This window comes from Rana temporaria, chromosome 3 (genome assembly GCF_905171775.1).
Source record: "Rana temporaria chromosome 3, aRanTem1.1, whole genome shotgun sequence".
NCBI classification, from domain to species: Eukaryota; Metazoa; Chordata; class Amphibia; order Anura; family Ranidae; genus Rana; species Rana temporaria.
In genome coordinates this window covers 152,233,292-152,247,530 of record NC_053491.1, presented here as the reverse complement: position 1 = coordinate 152,247,530, position 14,239 = coordinate 152,233,292, and the positions used below count along the sequence as shown (strand labels likewise).

At 39.1% G+C, this 14,239-nt stretch overlaps 1 protein-coding gene across 1 annotated transcript in view; it reads right to left on the bottom strand.

Annotated features, from left to right (window-relative positions):
- Nucleotides 1-5,260: 5,260 nt before the first annotated feature.
- ZBED4 (zinc finger BED-type containing 4) overlaps nt 5,261-14,239 on the bottom strand; it is a 29,555-nt gene continuing 20,576 nt past the window's right edge. Inside the window, exon 3 of the mRNA XM_040343655.1 lies at nt 5,261-10,129. Within this exon, the coding sequence (XP_040199589.1) occupies nt 6,474-9,896 (3,423 nt within the window). The 5' untranslated portion in view covers nt 9,897-10,129 and the 3' untranslated portion in view covers nt 5,261-6,473. The remainder of the gene's footprint in view (nt 10,130-14,239) is intronic.

Here is a 14,239-nt window from a genome sequence, read left to right as displayed (position 1 = left end):
CCATCCACACATTCTAAGGTAGATAGGGGGAATCCCTCCCGCAGCGCTATTGTATTCTGACCGCAAAAAGGCATCTCATGCCTCGTACACACAAGAGTTTTTTCCGACGGGAAAATTGCTATGAGAGCTTTTCAAATGGGAATCCCGGCCGTGTGTATGCTCCATCGGGAATCAGGCCAAAAATCTGAGTGGGAAAACCGTTAGTCTGTATGGTTTACCGACAGGCAGAAAACCATACATGCTCAGAATCAAGTATGAGACGGGAACGCTCTTTGTAAAACTAGCGTTCGTAATGGAGATAGCACATTCGTCACGCTGTAACGGACTGCAAAAGCACGAAGACTGAAAATCGCAAATCGTCTCTCAAACTTTTACTAACATGAGGATCAGCAAAAGCAGCCCAAAAGGGCGATGCCGTTGGAATGTAACTTTCCCTTTTTCGTTGTACGTCACCACGCTTTGGACGGGCGGACTTTTGTCTGAGCGTGTGTATGCAAGGCAGGCCGAGAGGAATTCTGTCGGGAATACTGCCGGTTTATTATCCGACGGAAAACCCACTCGTGTGTACGAGGCATCAGTCTTCAGAATACACTCATCAGTACCACTGGGTATAGCCCAGCATTGCTGATTGAGAGAAAATCAGGACTACCACCCTTCAACAGGCTGGTTATACAGAAGTTGATCTATGTCTGTATAACCAGCCTGCCCATAGATCAAAATTCTCAGATTTAAGTATCAAAGTTTGTGGTTTACTACTTTTAAAGTGGTTGTAGAGGCTTAAGTTTCACTTTAATTAATTCTCTGGATTAAATGCATCCTTCTCATATACTTACCAGAGCCCGATCTAGCAATGTGCACGAGAGCAGCAGCTCTCTCTCTCTTCTCATAAGTTCAAACACAACACAGCAGGAGCCGCTGGCTCCTGTTGCTGTTAAACACAGCCAGCAGGGGGGGGGGGACTCTGAGTATGGACACAGCCGACTCCAGAGCGAGCCCACACCAGTGCCTCCCATAGCAAGCAGCTTAATATGGTGAACACTAGACACAGGGGAGCCAGAATCACTGGTGAAGAACTCAAGAAGTATCAGGGCTGCGCAAAACCATTGTACAGAGCGGGCAAGGTGACATTTTGCAGAGAACCTAAGATTTACTGAGCTGGCCCGCTGGAAGCAGTTCTGTTCCAACACAATTTTTACAATAGGGTTAAACAGAAAACTTGGAGCCTGAGCGCATTAAAGCAGTAGTATTGAACAAAGTTAATTATTGATTGATGTAGAAAGTTGGGAGTTTAAGTGAGACCCTTAATTGGTGAATTTAAGTTACTAAACATGAGAGCTTAGTGAATGAGGTGAAGGTCTGCCAACTTCCATCATCCTATTGTGTAATCTAAAGAAATTGCATTTTTTTAAATTTTAGAATTTACGAAGCTCTAGGAAAATTCCCTTGCAAAGTGAGCACCATTTGCCTTTACCAAAATCAACCCTGGCATTAGCATGACAGTCAGCCAACATCGTCAGAAACACATTTTTTTTTTTTTTGATTGGCGGTCTTGCAAACTTGAGGTGTAGTCTGCTGTCAGAAGGCACAAGGAGGCACCTGAAAAGCATTTTTGGGCTATAAAAAAGGACTACACCAGGGAATGCTCCGCCAAGATGGCTGCCAGAACACACTGGCCTTCAGGAGAAATATCAAGACCCATCTCTTCTGAGGGCCCAGGGAATGGATACCAAGCGCCCAGAGGCAATTCAGTTTGCATGTGTTGCGCTATATAAAAGTTTCTCACTCACTCACTGAAGAGCCCAAGCAAAATGGCCATCGTGGTTACGCCAACATTTACACTGGTCGCCTGCCCAGCACATGGCAGGCACGACCAGCGATAGAAGGCATTCCTACACCTCCAGCCAAGACTGCGTCTTGGAACGACAGTACCCAGAGCATGTGCACAAACAGGTTGCAGCCACACTCGCCCAAAAAACAAGCAAGAACAAAAAGCGGGGGGGGGGGGGGAAGAAGTACTGAACATAGGAAATTTTTTTGGTTGTAACAAGAGAAAATGTGAAAAAAGAGGCATGAGGGAGGTGCGTGTAATTTTTTTTTATATATAAAAATGACACACCCACTTCTACAATGCACTAGTCCCAACGCACACATTACTGTAGAAATTGCTATATATATATATATATATATATATATATATATATATATATATATATATATATATACATACATACATACATACATACATACATACATACATACATACATACATACATACATACATACATACATACATACATACATACATACATACATACATACATACATACATACATACATACATACATACATACATACATACATACATACATACATACATACATACATACATACATACATACACACACACACACACACACACACACACACACACACACATACATATATATATATACACACACACACACACACACACATATATATATATATATATATATATACACACACACACACACACACACACATATATACATATATATACACACACACACACACACACACACACACACACATATATATATATATATATTACACACACACATACCGGCATATAACACGCACCCTAACTTTAAGAGGGAAGTTTCAGGAAAAAAAAATCTTTCCACGGCCCCCTGTGTATAAAACACGCAGGCACAGTTTACCCTCCACACACACACACACACACACACACACACACACACACACACACACACACACACACACACACACACACACACACACACACACATATATATATATATATATATATATATATATAACACACACACACACACACATACATACATACATACATACATACACACGGGTGCTGTAGCAACCAACAGCTGGAACATGTGTCAAGTCAAGGAAAACAAACGCAACTACCTTACCAAGGATCTCCAGTGGGCCCAGAGCTTTAAATCAGCAGATTGCAAACTTTAGGAGGCATGCAGGACCCCCTTCATCAGGCATGTGACAAGATGGCGCATTCTCCAAGGATTTTCCTTACCCTGCTTATTTTGACTTATTCATTAAAGACTGGGAACTTGCTTTTCAGGTGCCTATTGGGCCTTTTGACATCAAGAGTCTGTGTCTCAAGTTTACAAGAACGCTACATGGGCATCTGTGCACACCTTTTACAAAGTTTCAGAGTTTGTTTGGATATCTTCAGAAGCATGTTTTGGCTACAAGGTCTACCAGTTAAAACTGCTCAGAGACTACTTCCTCAGCCTAGTGTCCTATTCCTGAAGGTGATCACATGCCTGCTTGAAGGGGTCCTGCATGGCCCAGAAAAGTTGCAATCTGCTGTAAAGATGTGATCACTGAATTAAGGATCTCCAGTATAAGAGTGTGTATAGATTTAAAAAAAAAAAAAAAAAAAAACACACACCACACACACTTTATCTCCAACAAGGGGAGAAACATTGAGGGTCACCATAGCACAGGTATCATGAGCCCATGCAATTTAAATTCCATCTTATTACCCCTAAGCCCAGGTGATGCATTCAACTGCCCCTCAACATAAGAGGTGAATGGCTGTACTCTAGTACATGCATAAATACTTGTATGACAAACCAGCGCACTCCAAGAGTTATACAAATCTGGTCCATGGACAGCTGGGTATATTTCCCCTGCCCAGGAAGCCAATTTATAACTGCACAGGCTCATGTATTTTTAGAATCTCCTTTTTAAAACACACATACGTCACCTTGATCTAGGCACCCCTACTACACTATCCCGCAGATTAAAAAGGGCATGGACTGTGGAAGCTGTGTCCAAAAATGCAAGCAAATACCAAGGACAAGGATGGTCTTCTTACGGCAAATAGATTTTTTAGAGGACTGACTTGGTAAAAAAAAGGTAAGACATGCCAGTAGTGGCATCACACAATCTCAGAATAGCAGTGCTTTTGATTATTTTATACTGCAGAAAGGACGCCTTGGGGCCGACGGCACAGGAAATGCACAGCCATCTTTCATGAAACATCCACGAGAATATGGTGCATTTTTCAGGGCGTCGATTGAGAATGATTTTAACTAGATATTGACTAAAAGATAGCCACTTCATTTTTTACATCTTATCTCAAAATGCAACTGGACAACAAAATGGAAGCACACAAATTGTTACCCATCTGCTTTGCAAAAAGAAAGTTGTTTCCCCTGACTGGACTTTTAAGGCACAAGATTGTAATTGCACGAAGTGAACAATATTTATAGTAAAGAGGGTAATCTTGTATAACATTTATTTAGAAATATAGAAACAGGATTTAATAAAAACATAAACATGATCAGGTCGTCCAGCTGAGGTTTGGACAACATGACTGCTGCTTTCCATTTCCCTCAAGCTAATTGAAGTCCAAACAAATCTATCTTGCCAACTGGTAATAAATTGGTAAGAGGGCCCAGTTGAGTTTGGCTCCAGCAGCACTATAGTTGGAAAATCCAGGCCACATATCAGGGGGATCTATTTACCCAATCCCCTTCTGAATTAAATATATCAGCAAACTTAGACCAGAGTGCAGCTCGTGTAACTTTATTTTTAACCACATGATCGGAATGACCTATCCACGGTACAGCTTTTTCAGCTATTAACGGTTGATCCTTCACTATACCCCTGAAGAAAGACATCTCTCAAAACGTCGGGATAATCTGAAGAATCATACTGTATAGCGCAACTTTGCAATTTCCGAATTTAACTGTACAATTGGTGTCCACTCCTGATCATGTTTATGTTTTTATTAAATCTGTTTCTATATTTCTAAATAAATGTTATACAAGATACCCTCTTTACTATAAATATTGTTCACTTTGTGCAATTACAATCTTGTGCCTTAAAAGTCCAGTCAGGGGAACCAACTTTCTTCTGATATTTTCTTTGGATGTGGCACTTTGAGGAGACAAAAAAAACGATAATTCCCTTTTCCATCTGCTTTGCAAAGTTAAAAAAATAAAAAAAAACCCAATCATGTGCAAGAAAAAAAAAAAACAGGGAAAAAAAATAAAACACACACACAATTTTTGCATGCACATGATTGGATGATTGAACGCAGCATAGCTACATCTCATTCACTAAGAAACTTAAACAATTTATTGAACATACTCTGTAAGGTGTGGGTAAACCATCCGCTAACATCTACACAAGCCATTTAAATAGACACCAAGAATGTCAAGCCAAGTCTTTAAATTGTTCAAGAACTACAAACTGTCCTGCCAAGTCACAAAAGAATTCTGTATATGATTTAATTCTGAAACATTGGTTGACCATTTATAAATACAGTTTAAAAAAAAAAAAAAAAAATCAGACCAGTACAGCTTTCTTAAAAATACAATTAAAAGTAAGAAAATATAATACAGTAACAAAGGAAATGTTAGGTCATTTAGGGAGATTCCTGATGTTTGTGAAAGCAGCACATGAAATATTTGCTCAGATTCCAGGGTTTAAAAGTCGTGTAAAAAAAAAAAAAAAAAAAAATTAAACCAGGGAAACACAAAAAAACAAAACAAAAAAAAACGATGTACATGTTTTTTTTCAAGTTACATTTGCACAATGCAGTGATCAAATGTATAGTAAAATACTTACAAGGAGTGTCTCTTGGTTTTATATATGCATTTGCAAGACTGATTTTGCATTTTATTCAGTGGCACAGCTTCTGAAGTATTTTACAAATTAAAAACACTTTAATATTAAATAAGACATTACCAACATAAGGTCTACAGTAGAACAGTACTGGAAGTCTTTTTTGAATGCAGGCAGTTGTACACATTTTTTGTTCCACATTCTGGCTGTTATGATAGTTTTCAGATAAAAATGAATGCACTGCAGACTATACTGACAGAAAGCAGTTAACATTTTTCCATTTTAAAAACACAAACCAATTGGGCTGATGTAATGTAGTCCAAGCAACTGAAACTCGGACAGTGAATTTCATAAAAACTTTGAGGCAACAAAAACGCAATTGGTTACTAAAGACTACATTAAAACGAGCACCTATGATGAATTTATAACCTGATATTTAAAAACACAGAAGTACAAAAACCACTATCAAAAGCAATATGACTAAAATACAGTACCTTTCCATTTTGTACATAAAAATTTAAGTAAAACTACAGAATAAAACTGTTTACATCTTTCCCCCCCATCCTATAACAAAAGAATTTTACATACATATTTACAAAATAAGACAACTAAAACAAAATTTTATGACCAAGTCTTAATTTCTAAGGTGTTAAAAAAAAAATGTACAAGATCTGGTTGCCTGAAAAACCAAGTAAGGCACATGTAGACAATATTTAAAGCGAAACATTGTAACGCAAAAAACTAGTCACTTATTCAGTGTCATACATGGCCCCAATAGGAGCAGGTTAAACAAAATGTACAAAATACAGTTAAAGTCGGTAGAGGAACAAGGCTTTTTTCACCTGACAAATTCTATCATTTCAATACTGAAAGTATATTAAAGGGAGATTAACCTTTAAAAAAATGAGTTGCTCAAAATGTTCCATCATTAGTCTAGTTTGGTTAAAACTTCCACTGTCATTTGAGGTGTTAAAAAGCTTCTCTGATGGAACAATGCTAGGTGGACAACCAAGAAATCGGACTGCTAGCTTAGACAGAACTGGCCATGAGGATTTCTTTAAATTCCAGTAAGTAAGTGGATCACAGTTATGCTCAAGGACTTCTTCTTCCAAGTACGCCAACACAATATCTTCAGGCAATTTTTCTTTAAAATTCTTGGACTTTTTAATGTTGGCCATGAGTGACCAAATATTGTCCTCTTTGTGGTTAGGAGAATGTTTGTTACACCCGTTAAGAACAGGAGCATCATCTGAGGTAGAATTAAGTATTTCCAGTTCCCTGATTAATCCTAGTTTGTACTCCTCGGCTTCCTCCTCAGAAAATAAGGACGCTTTGTACCGAGGGTCCAAAAGTGTTGCAAATACATATCTTGGATCATGAAGTGTGGAGGACAAGCGACAAACCATAGCTTCCTTAAGTGATTTCAGCATGGTGTCTATCCCCATTGTCTCCTCGAACAGCATTTCAATCTTTCGGTTAAGTATGTGAATCATTGGAATTACCTGACTTAAAGTAGCTGTGTGCATGCTCATTTCTTTACTGGCAGCTTCAAAGGGTTTTAGTGCATGACAGATAGACTGCATAACCTCCCATTGGTCACAGCTAATCAATTCCCGGAAGTTGCATTCGATTGACATCTCATCAATTGCCCTTTTTTGTTCAATTAACCGTTCCAACATATGAAACGAAGTATTCCATTTTGAGGGTACATCTTGAATCAGTGGATGCTGAGGTAATCCATACTCTTTTTGGCGTTCTGCTAGCTTCTCCTTTGCTCTTGTTGATCTGTGAACACGTTCACAAATTTTTCTTGCAATGCTAAGCAGATTTTGAACCATTCTTTGACTCTTAATGGCTTCATTTACAATAAGATCAACAGTGTGCCCAAAACATTCAACACTTGACCGATCATTTTCATTTAATGTTTTCCCTATGCTGTGATTATCAGTAACAGTGATTCCTATCTGAAGCCCAAATGAGGTAATCCAGGCCTCCCACAAGTATTCTAGGTGTTTTTGAACACTGACACCATTATAGTCACAGTCAATCTGAGAAACATGCAGAAGTGCAGAACAGTGGTAGTCTTCATTGTGTGGCTTAAAAGAGGAATCAAAGGTAACCCAGTGAGCAGTAAGTGTAAGGTATTCCCGCGTCTGACTGCTCATCCAGATCCCTGCTGTAAAATGTATTACGCCACTCTCTGCTTCTTTTAAGTGGGACACAATAATGTGTTTCACATTTTCATACATATCTGGAATAGCAGTCCTAGAAAAGTAAGATGGGGATGGTAATGAATATTGAGGTTGAAGGTATTCAAGAAGTCGGTTGAACCCAACATTATCCACAAATGAGTATGGTTGAAGATCAAGTGCAATCATTTCAGCTACAAGACTTGTGATTTTTTTGGCAACAGGATAAGAGTCACTAAATTTATCATTGGTTTCATCAAAAGACACTGATAAACTAGAATTTCCTGGCAGATGAACATCAGCAGTTGGTGAGGTTTCTGAAACACCATTGGTTTGTAACACATTGCTGTGAAATCTCTGCAAGTGCCTCAGAAGACAACTGGTGCCCAAATTGGTTGGTTTCTTCCCTCTGCTTATTGTGCGTCCACAGTGCATACATATTACTTTAGTTGAATCTGCAGAACAAATTGAAAAATGATTCCACAGTTTTGAGGTCTTCTTACTATTTGAAGGAAAAATAACCTGATTATCATGAACTGCAACAGTTGACAAATCTATCATTTTTGAAGACGAGCATTCCGCAGATGCTAATGTAGCATATGGAGAATTGGCTAGACTGACGTCAAAACTTTTTTGGTTTAAAACAATTTCTGGATGCCGCCTATAAAGATGTCTCATTAAACAGCTAGTTCCAAAATCCCCATTCTTACCTCTGCTAATCATGCAGTTACAATACCTACACACAGCTTTTAAATTATCATTTGGGGATAAGGTAAAGTGAAGCCAAACTTCAGATTTTAACCTTTTTATAACTTTTTTGTTTTGTTGGACAGGTGCATCCAATACCGATGAGCCATGACACTGCTTTGTTTTTCCAGGAGAACATAAAGCTTCACCCACATTTTCTGAAGAATGCATGACTGGTGTTCCGTCATCAATAATTAAGTCACCATTAGAAGAAGAGTACTGCAAATCTTCTGATACCCTATCAGGAGATGGAGGTACAGAAACAGGGTCTTTTCCAATTTTCCCTGGAGATTCTGCAGCAGAAATAACCTCCCCATCTGCAGGTAAAATAGATGGCAAGAGAGTAGGAGGAACAGAATAAGGAGGTGGCAAACTCGTGCCTCCACTATTTTCTTGCAAAACTATTGAACGATGAGCCCGCCACATATGCCTTATTAAGCAACTTGTGCCCAAATCTTTTCCATTCTTACCCCTGCTAAATTCATTCATGCAGTGGATGCAAACAGCTTTTGAGTTATCCAGTGGAGACAAATAAAAATGTTTCCAAACAGCAGATCTTCTTCTAGAGCCAGAGGAATTTTTGGGATTTGAAATCGGTTTCTCCGTTATAGTGTCTGCACTTTCATCAGACTGGCTGTTTGGTACAGCTGAAGGGGAGGCTGAAACATCTTCCTTACCATTTTTTTCAGATATTGAGACATCTGAAGAAATTTCATCTGAAGAAATAACTGACGAAGGCTCGTCCACGACCTTTTCTGGAGACACCTTTGTTGCAAGTTTCCTAATTTTTGTGGGTGTGATATTAGTGTCCACAACATCTGGAGGCTGCAGAGGTAGAACTAATGTGGGAGGAGAATATGAGATACCTGATGAATTTCCATTTTCAGAGGAAAGTACTCTAGGGTGTGCCCTTCTTACATGTCTCATGAGACAACTTGTACTGAGGTCTTTTTCATTTTTGCCCCGACTAAATTCTTTCATACAGTACATGCATATAGCTTTGGTACTGTCTCGTGGAGAAATGAAAAAATGGTTCCAAGCTGGGGACTTTTTTCGATTGCTGATATTTTTATTTGTAAGTATGCTTTGTGTAACAGCTTCCATTGCCGCATCATAGAGTGTTGTAGTATATTGTGAAAACAGAATTCCATACTCTTCCTCGTTTTCAGTAGATAAAGTTTGTGAGGTATCAGGGCAATGTTGTTCTTTTTCTTCTTGTTCATCACCACTTTCACCTGATTTTATTTTGCCTTGTTTTATTTCACTTGCTTCAGTTTTAATTTGTACATGGCTGACCTCACCATGCATTTCATCATCTTGTTCAACTTTTATGGTGCTTGTTTCCATCTTGTTAAAGAAACTCTTGATAAACTTAAATCTGAAGACTGCTCATGAAAAAAAAAAAAAAAAAAAAATCAGACCTCTCACTTCACATACAATGGGATCTTTTGTTTCGTCTTTCAATGTCACCAAAAGGGAGTCAAGTTGGTCAAGATGGACATCTCTTAAGCCAATGAGTGATTTACAAGCTGGAGTTCCTTGGCATGAATAGTATTGCTGTCATCTAGAGAATTTATCAGCTGAAAAAAAAAAAAAAGAAAGAAAAAGGTTAGCCTTTGTTTTTTATCATAAAATGCATTGTATAAGCCCACCCAAAACTCATGAGTAAAGACCTGTGATTTAATGGGAAAAAGAAACCGAATATCTAAACTGCAATTGCCAGCAACCTACCCAAAATGCTGAAATTAAACAAACCATATATCAGAGTGGAACTGTGGATATGAAAACAAAATCAAACAATGCTCCGTCCCAATAGATTAGGTTATATAAGAGTAGGTTGGCAGATGGACTTTACAGGCATAATACAGATTAAAAAAAAAAAAAATGTAAATTTATTAGAAAAGAAAACTACAAAATAATTGAAAACATAGATAACAAAGTGGCCTTTCCTAGAAGGGCATAAGAACACAAAAAAAGAGTCTCTCTCTCTACATATCCGTATCATTTATGGAAGGCAATGTATCATGTACAGCTCAGCTCGACATGTTGCGTGTATTGAAAGGATGCTTCTTCAGGAGCTTATGGTGTGTTATTTTAAAAGAGGAAGATGGGAGAACAGGCAGAGAATATAATCATGATCATGGGCACAAAAATTCACAAGAATTTGTCCTCTGGTTGCTTCGCAAAGAACAATCGATACGTGCAAGCTCTCATAGTCCTTAATTAGGATAGCGACCTTGCAAAAGAAAACGAAAAAACAGCCTAGTGCTGGACAATTCTGATAAAATTCATAGAGTAGTTAGGGACACTCAACTAGTTATAGGATTTAATTTGTCCAGAAAATAACATTTCCAGGAGAGGTATCATACAGATTGAAAATGCCCACGGTTCTCAGCTTGTGATGTCTCGGTAAATAGGAGATGGCGGAGAACCCTGGGCATTTTCAATCTTGTGAATTTGTTTGTGCCCTTGATCAGGATTATATTCTCTGCCTGTTAACACACCACGCCATAAGCTTCTGAAGCGTTCTTTCAATACACGCAACATGTCGAGCTGGGCTGTACATGATACATCGCCTTCCATAAATTATACAGAGATAGATTTAGAGAGAGAAGAGATAGATTAAAATGCTGCGTTGACTATCTGACTTAAACACAGAGTCATTCACTCAGAGCATCCATCCAGCTAATAAAGTCAGAGCTCATGATCTGCATACTATTAGGCCCCTTTCATACGTGCGGACAGCATGTCCGTATTTCATCCGTCTGGATTGCAGCCATCCGTTTTCGGACGAAATCCGGACATACATGTATCCCCTATGGGATAGCGGATGAACATCCGCCGACACCCGATCTCATCGGTCCCTGCTAGGGTCCGATTCTGCCGGAGGAGGAAAATCCCCATAGAGGAGAGCGGAGATCCAACAGGGAGGTCCCTGCACAGCGTGCAGGGACCGCCCTGTCATCTGCCAACTCAGCGGGGATGAACGGAGCGATCCCCGCTGAGCAAGCGGATGAGAAAGGTATGGATCTTCACGGGATCCGTATGTGTGAAAGGGGCCTTAGAAAGGTCAGAATTGTCAGTCTTTTCTAAAAATGTTTACATGCGACCTTGTCAAGAGGTAAAAAATAAATCTTATACTATGGGAAATACGTTTTGTACTACCTGTCTGTGTGGGACACAAACAGCGCTCTTTGGGCCTATTTACATCTAGGTGTTGACGAGCACGAGTCACTGCACCTTAACACACATTACATACAGTAGCAAGTTGCAGGGCTATTCTTGCTGAAGGGCACTTCACGCCAAGTCAATGCAGCTCTAAAGCACATGCATGGCAGCACATCACAAAGCACAGTTTGATGTGGTGCATAAAATAAAAAAAAAACAAAAAAAAAAAAAACAAACAAACAAACAATCACCTGCATGTACATTTCTTCTTTGTTCTGGTGCATTGGACACTTATTCAATATAATTGGGCTGCCTTAACTTAAGAACCAGCCGCCACACAGTTATACTGTGGCAGGTTGGCTCTCCTGGGCAAATAGTCGTTCCTGTACGTGGGCTGGTTTAAGAGCTGTAAGGGGCGCGTGACGCTTGAGCCGATGCACACGGCCGGCGGAAGTGATGCCCGACGGCCACCTGCAATCGCTACTGACAGAACCGAGATCTGTCAATGTAAACATACCGATCTCCTTTCAGTCCGGGGAGGAAACACAGGTCTGCTGCTCCTAAAGATTATGAGCAGTGATCAGTCTCCTCCAGGCAGTCCCCCCAGTTAGAACACACTTAACTCCTTGATTGCCCCCTAGTGTTGATCCCTTCCCTGCCAGTGACATCTATACATTAAGAGGCCATTTTTAGCTCTGATCGCTGTATAAATGTCAATGGTCCCAAAAGTGTTAAGTGATCTGTCCACCGCAATATCGCAGTCCCGTGAAAAAACAAAACAAAAAACAAACAAAACACACACACACACACACACACACACACACACACACTTTGTTTGGCTACCATTATCACGGAAAATAAAATAAAAATTCCACATTTTGGGCAGTCCCGTAGAAAGTAAGAGGGGAAAATCTTCCAATGGTGACACTAGTTCTAGTGACCAAAGAAATTTCCTCTCGCTTTGTTTTGACTATGGCACAGGAAGGGATGATAAATCTCCCCAATGGGACACAAATGGCAAACAAAAAAAAAAAAAAAACTGGCCAGCACACATGCACTTGCTTCTTTCCTATAAAATATTGCTGTTCGGATATTTTTTCTCAGCAGTGCTCATGGCTCCACTGGTTTCATGCTGTATTCCTAGTAATACAAAATAGGGAATTGCCCATCCAAGAGTAGTGATGTAATTATTCTCTGTAGTTCTCTAGGGTTGTTTTGTTTTCAGCCTTCCTCTGTCCTGCCTGCTCCTTTATCAGGAATGCGTTTTACTAAATGCAGGTGTCAAATGAGAAAGGAGAACATAGGGTAGGACAGAGTACACTTTGATTAGTAACGCTCTCTGCCCCTTAGGCAAATTTAGAGCAACTTTAACCACTTAAGGACCGCCTAACGCCGACATACGTCGGCAGAGCGGCACGGCTGGGCATAAGCACGTACAAGTCCGTTGCCTTTAAGAGCCCAGCTCCCGACCTGACAGTGTCCTGCGATCGGGTCACAGAGCTGAAGAACAGGGAGAGGCAAGTGTAAACAAACCTTTCCCCGTTCTTCCTAGTGAGAGTGTCACTGATAGCCTGTTCCCGGTCATAGGGAACGACGATCAATGATGTCACACGCCAAGCCACGCCCCCACACAGTAAGAATCACTCCCTTAGGTCACACTTAACCCCTTCAGGGCCCCCTACAGGTTAACCCCTTCACTGCCAGTGTCATTTTCCCCAGTAATCAGTGCATTTTTATAGCACTGATCGCTGTAAAAATTACAATGGTCCCAAAAGTGTCCGATGTGTCCGCCATAATGTCACAGTCACGGTAATTTTGTCTTGTTTTTATTGCCGCCATTACTAGTAAAAAAAAAAAATATTAATAAAAATGCCATAAAACTATCCCCCATTTTGTAGACACTAACTTTTGCACAAACCAACCAATAAATGCTTATTGCAATTTTTTTTACAAAGAATATATATATATATATATATATATATATATATATATATATATATATATATATATATATATATATATATATATATATATATATATATATATATATATATATATATATATATATATATATATATATATATATATTTTTTCTAATGAAAGGTCAGTCATTTGGACAGATTCGATTTAAACCTTTTGTGATGGCAAATATATAGATTTGTCCAGAATTACCAATCTGTGGCAGTCTACAAAGGTAACTTGGAATCAGATAATTAAACCTAGACATGTGCAATTTGTTCCAATGAAACGTTTCGTTAATTCAAAAATGAAAATCTGTACCAATTAAAACTATAGGTATTGGAATTTCCTTTCAAATTTAGCCAGTAGTGAATGTAACCAATACAAATTTATCTGAACGAATGCCGCATCTAAATAGAATGCAACAAATAAACATTTGTTCATTTAGATGCGGCATTCGCCATTTCAAATTTGTAACTTCAGATAAATTGGCAACATTCATAAACAGCCAAACCCGAAAAAAAAAAATCCTAAAATTTGTCATTCTGGATTTTCAAAATTCC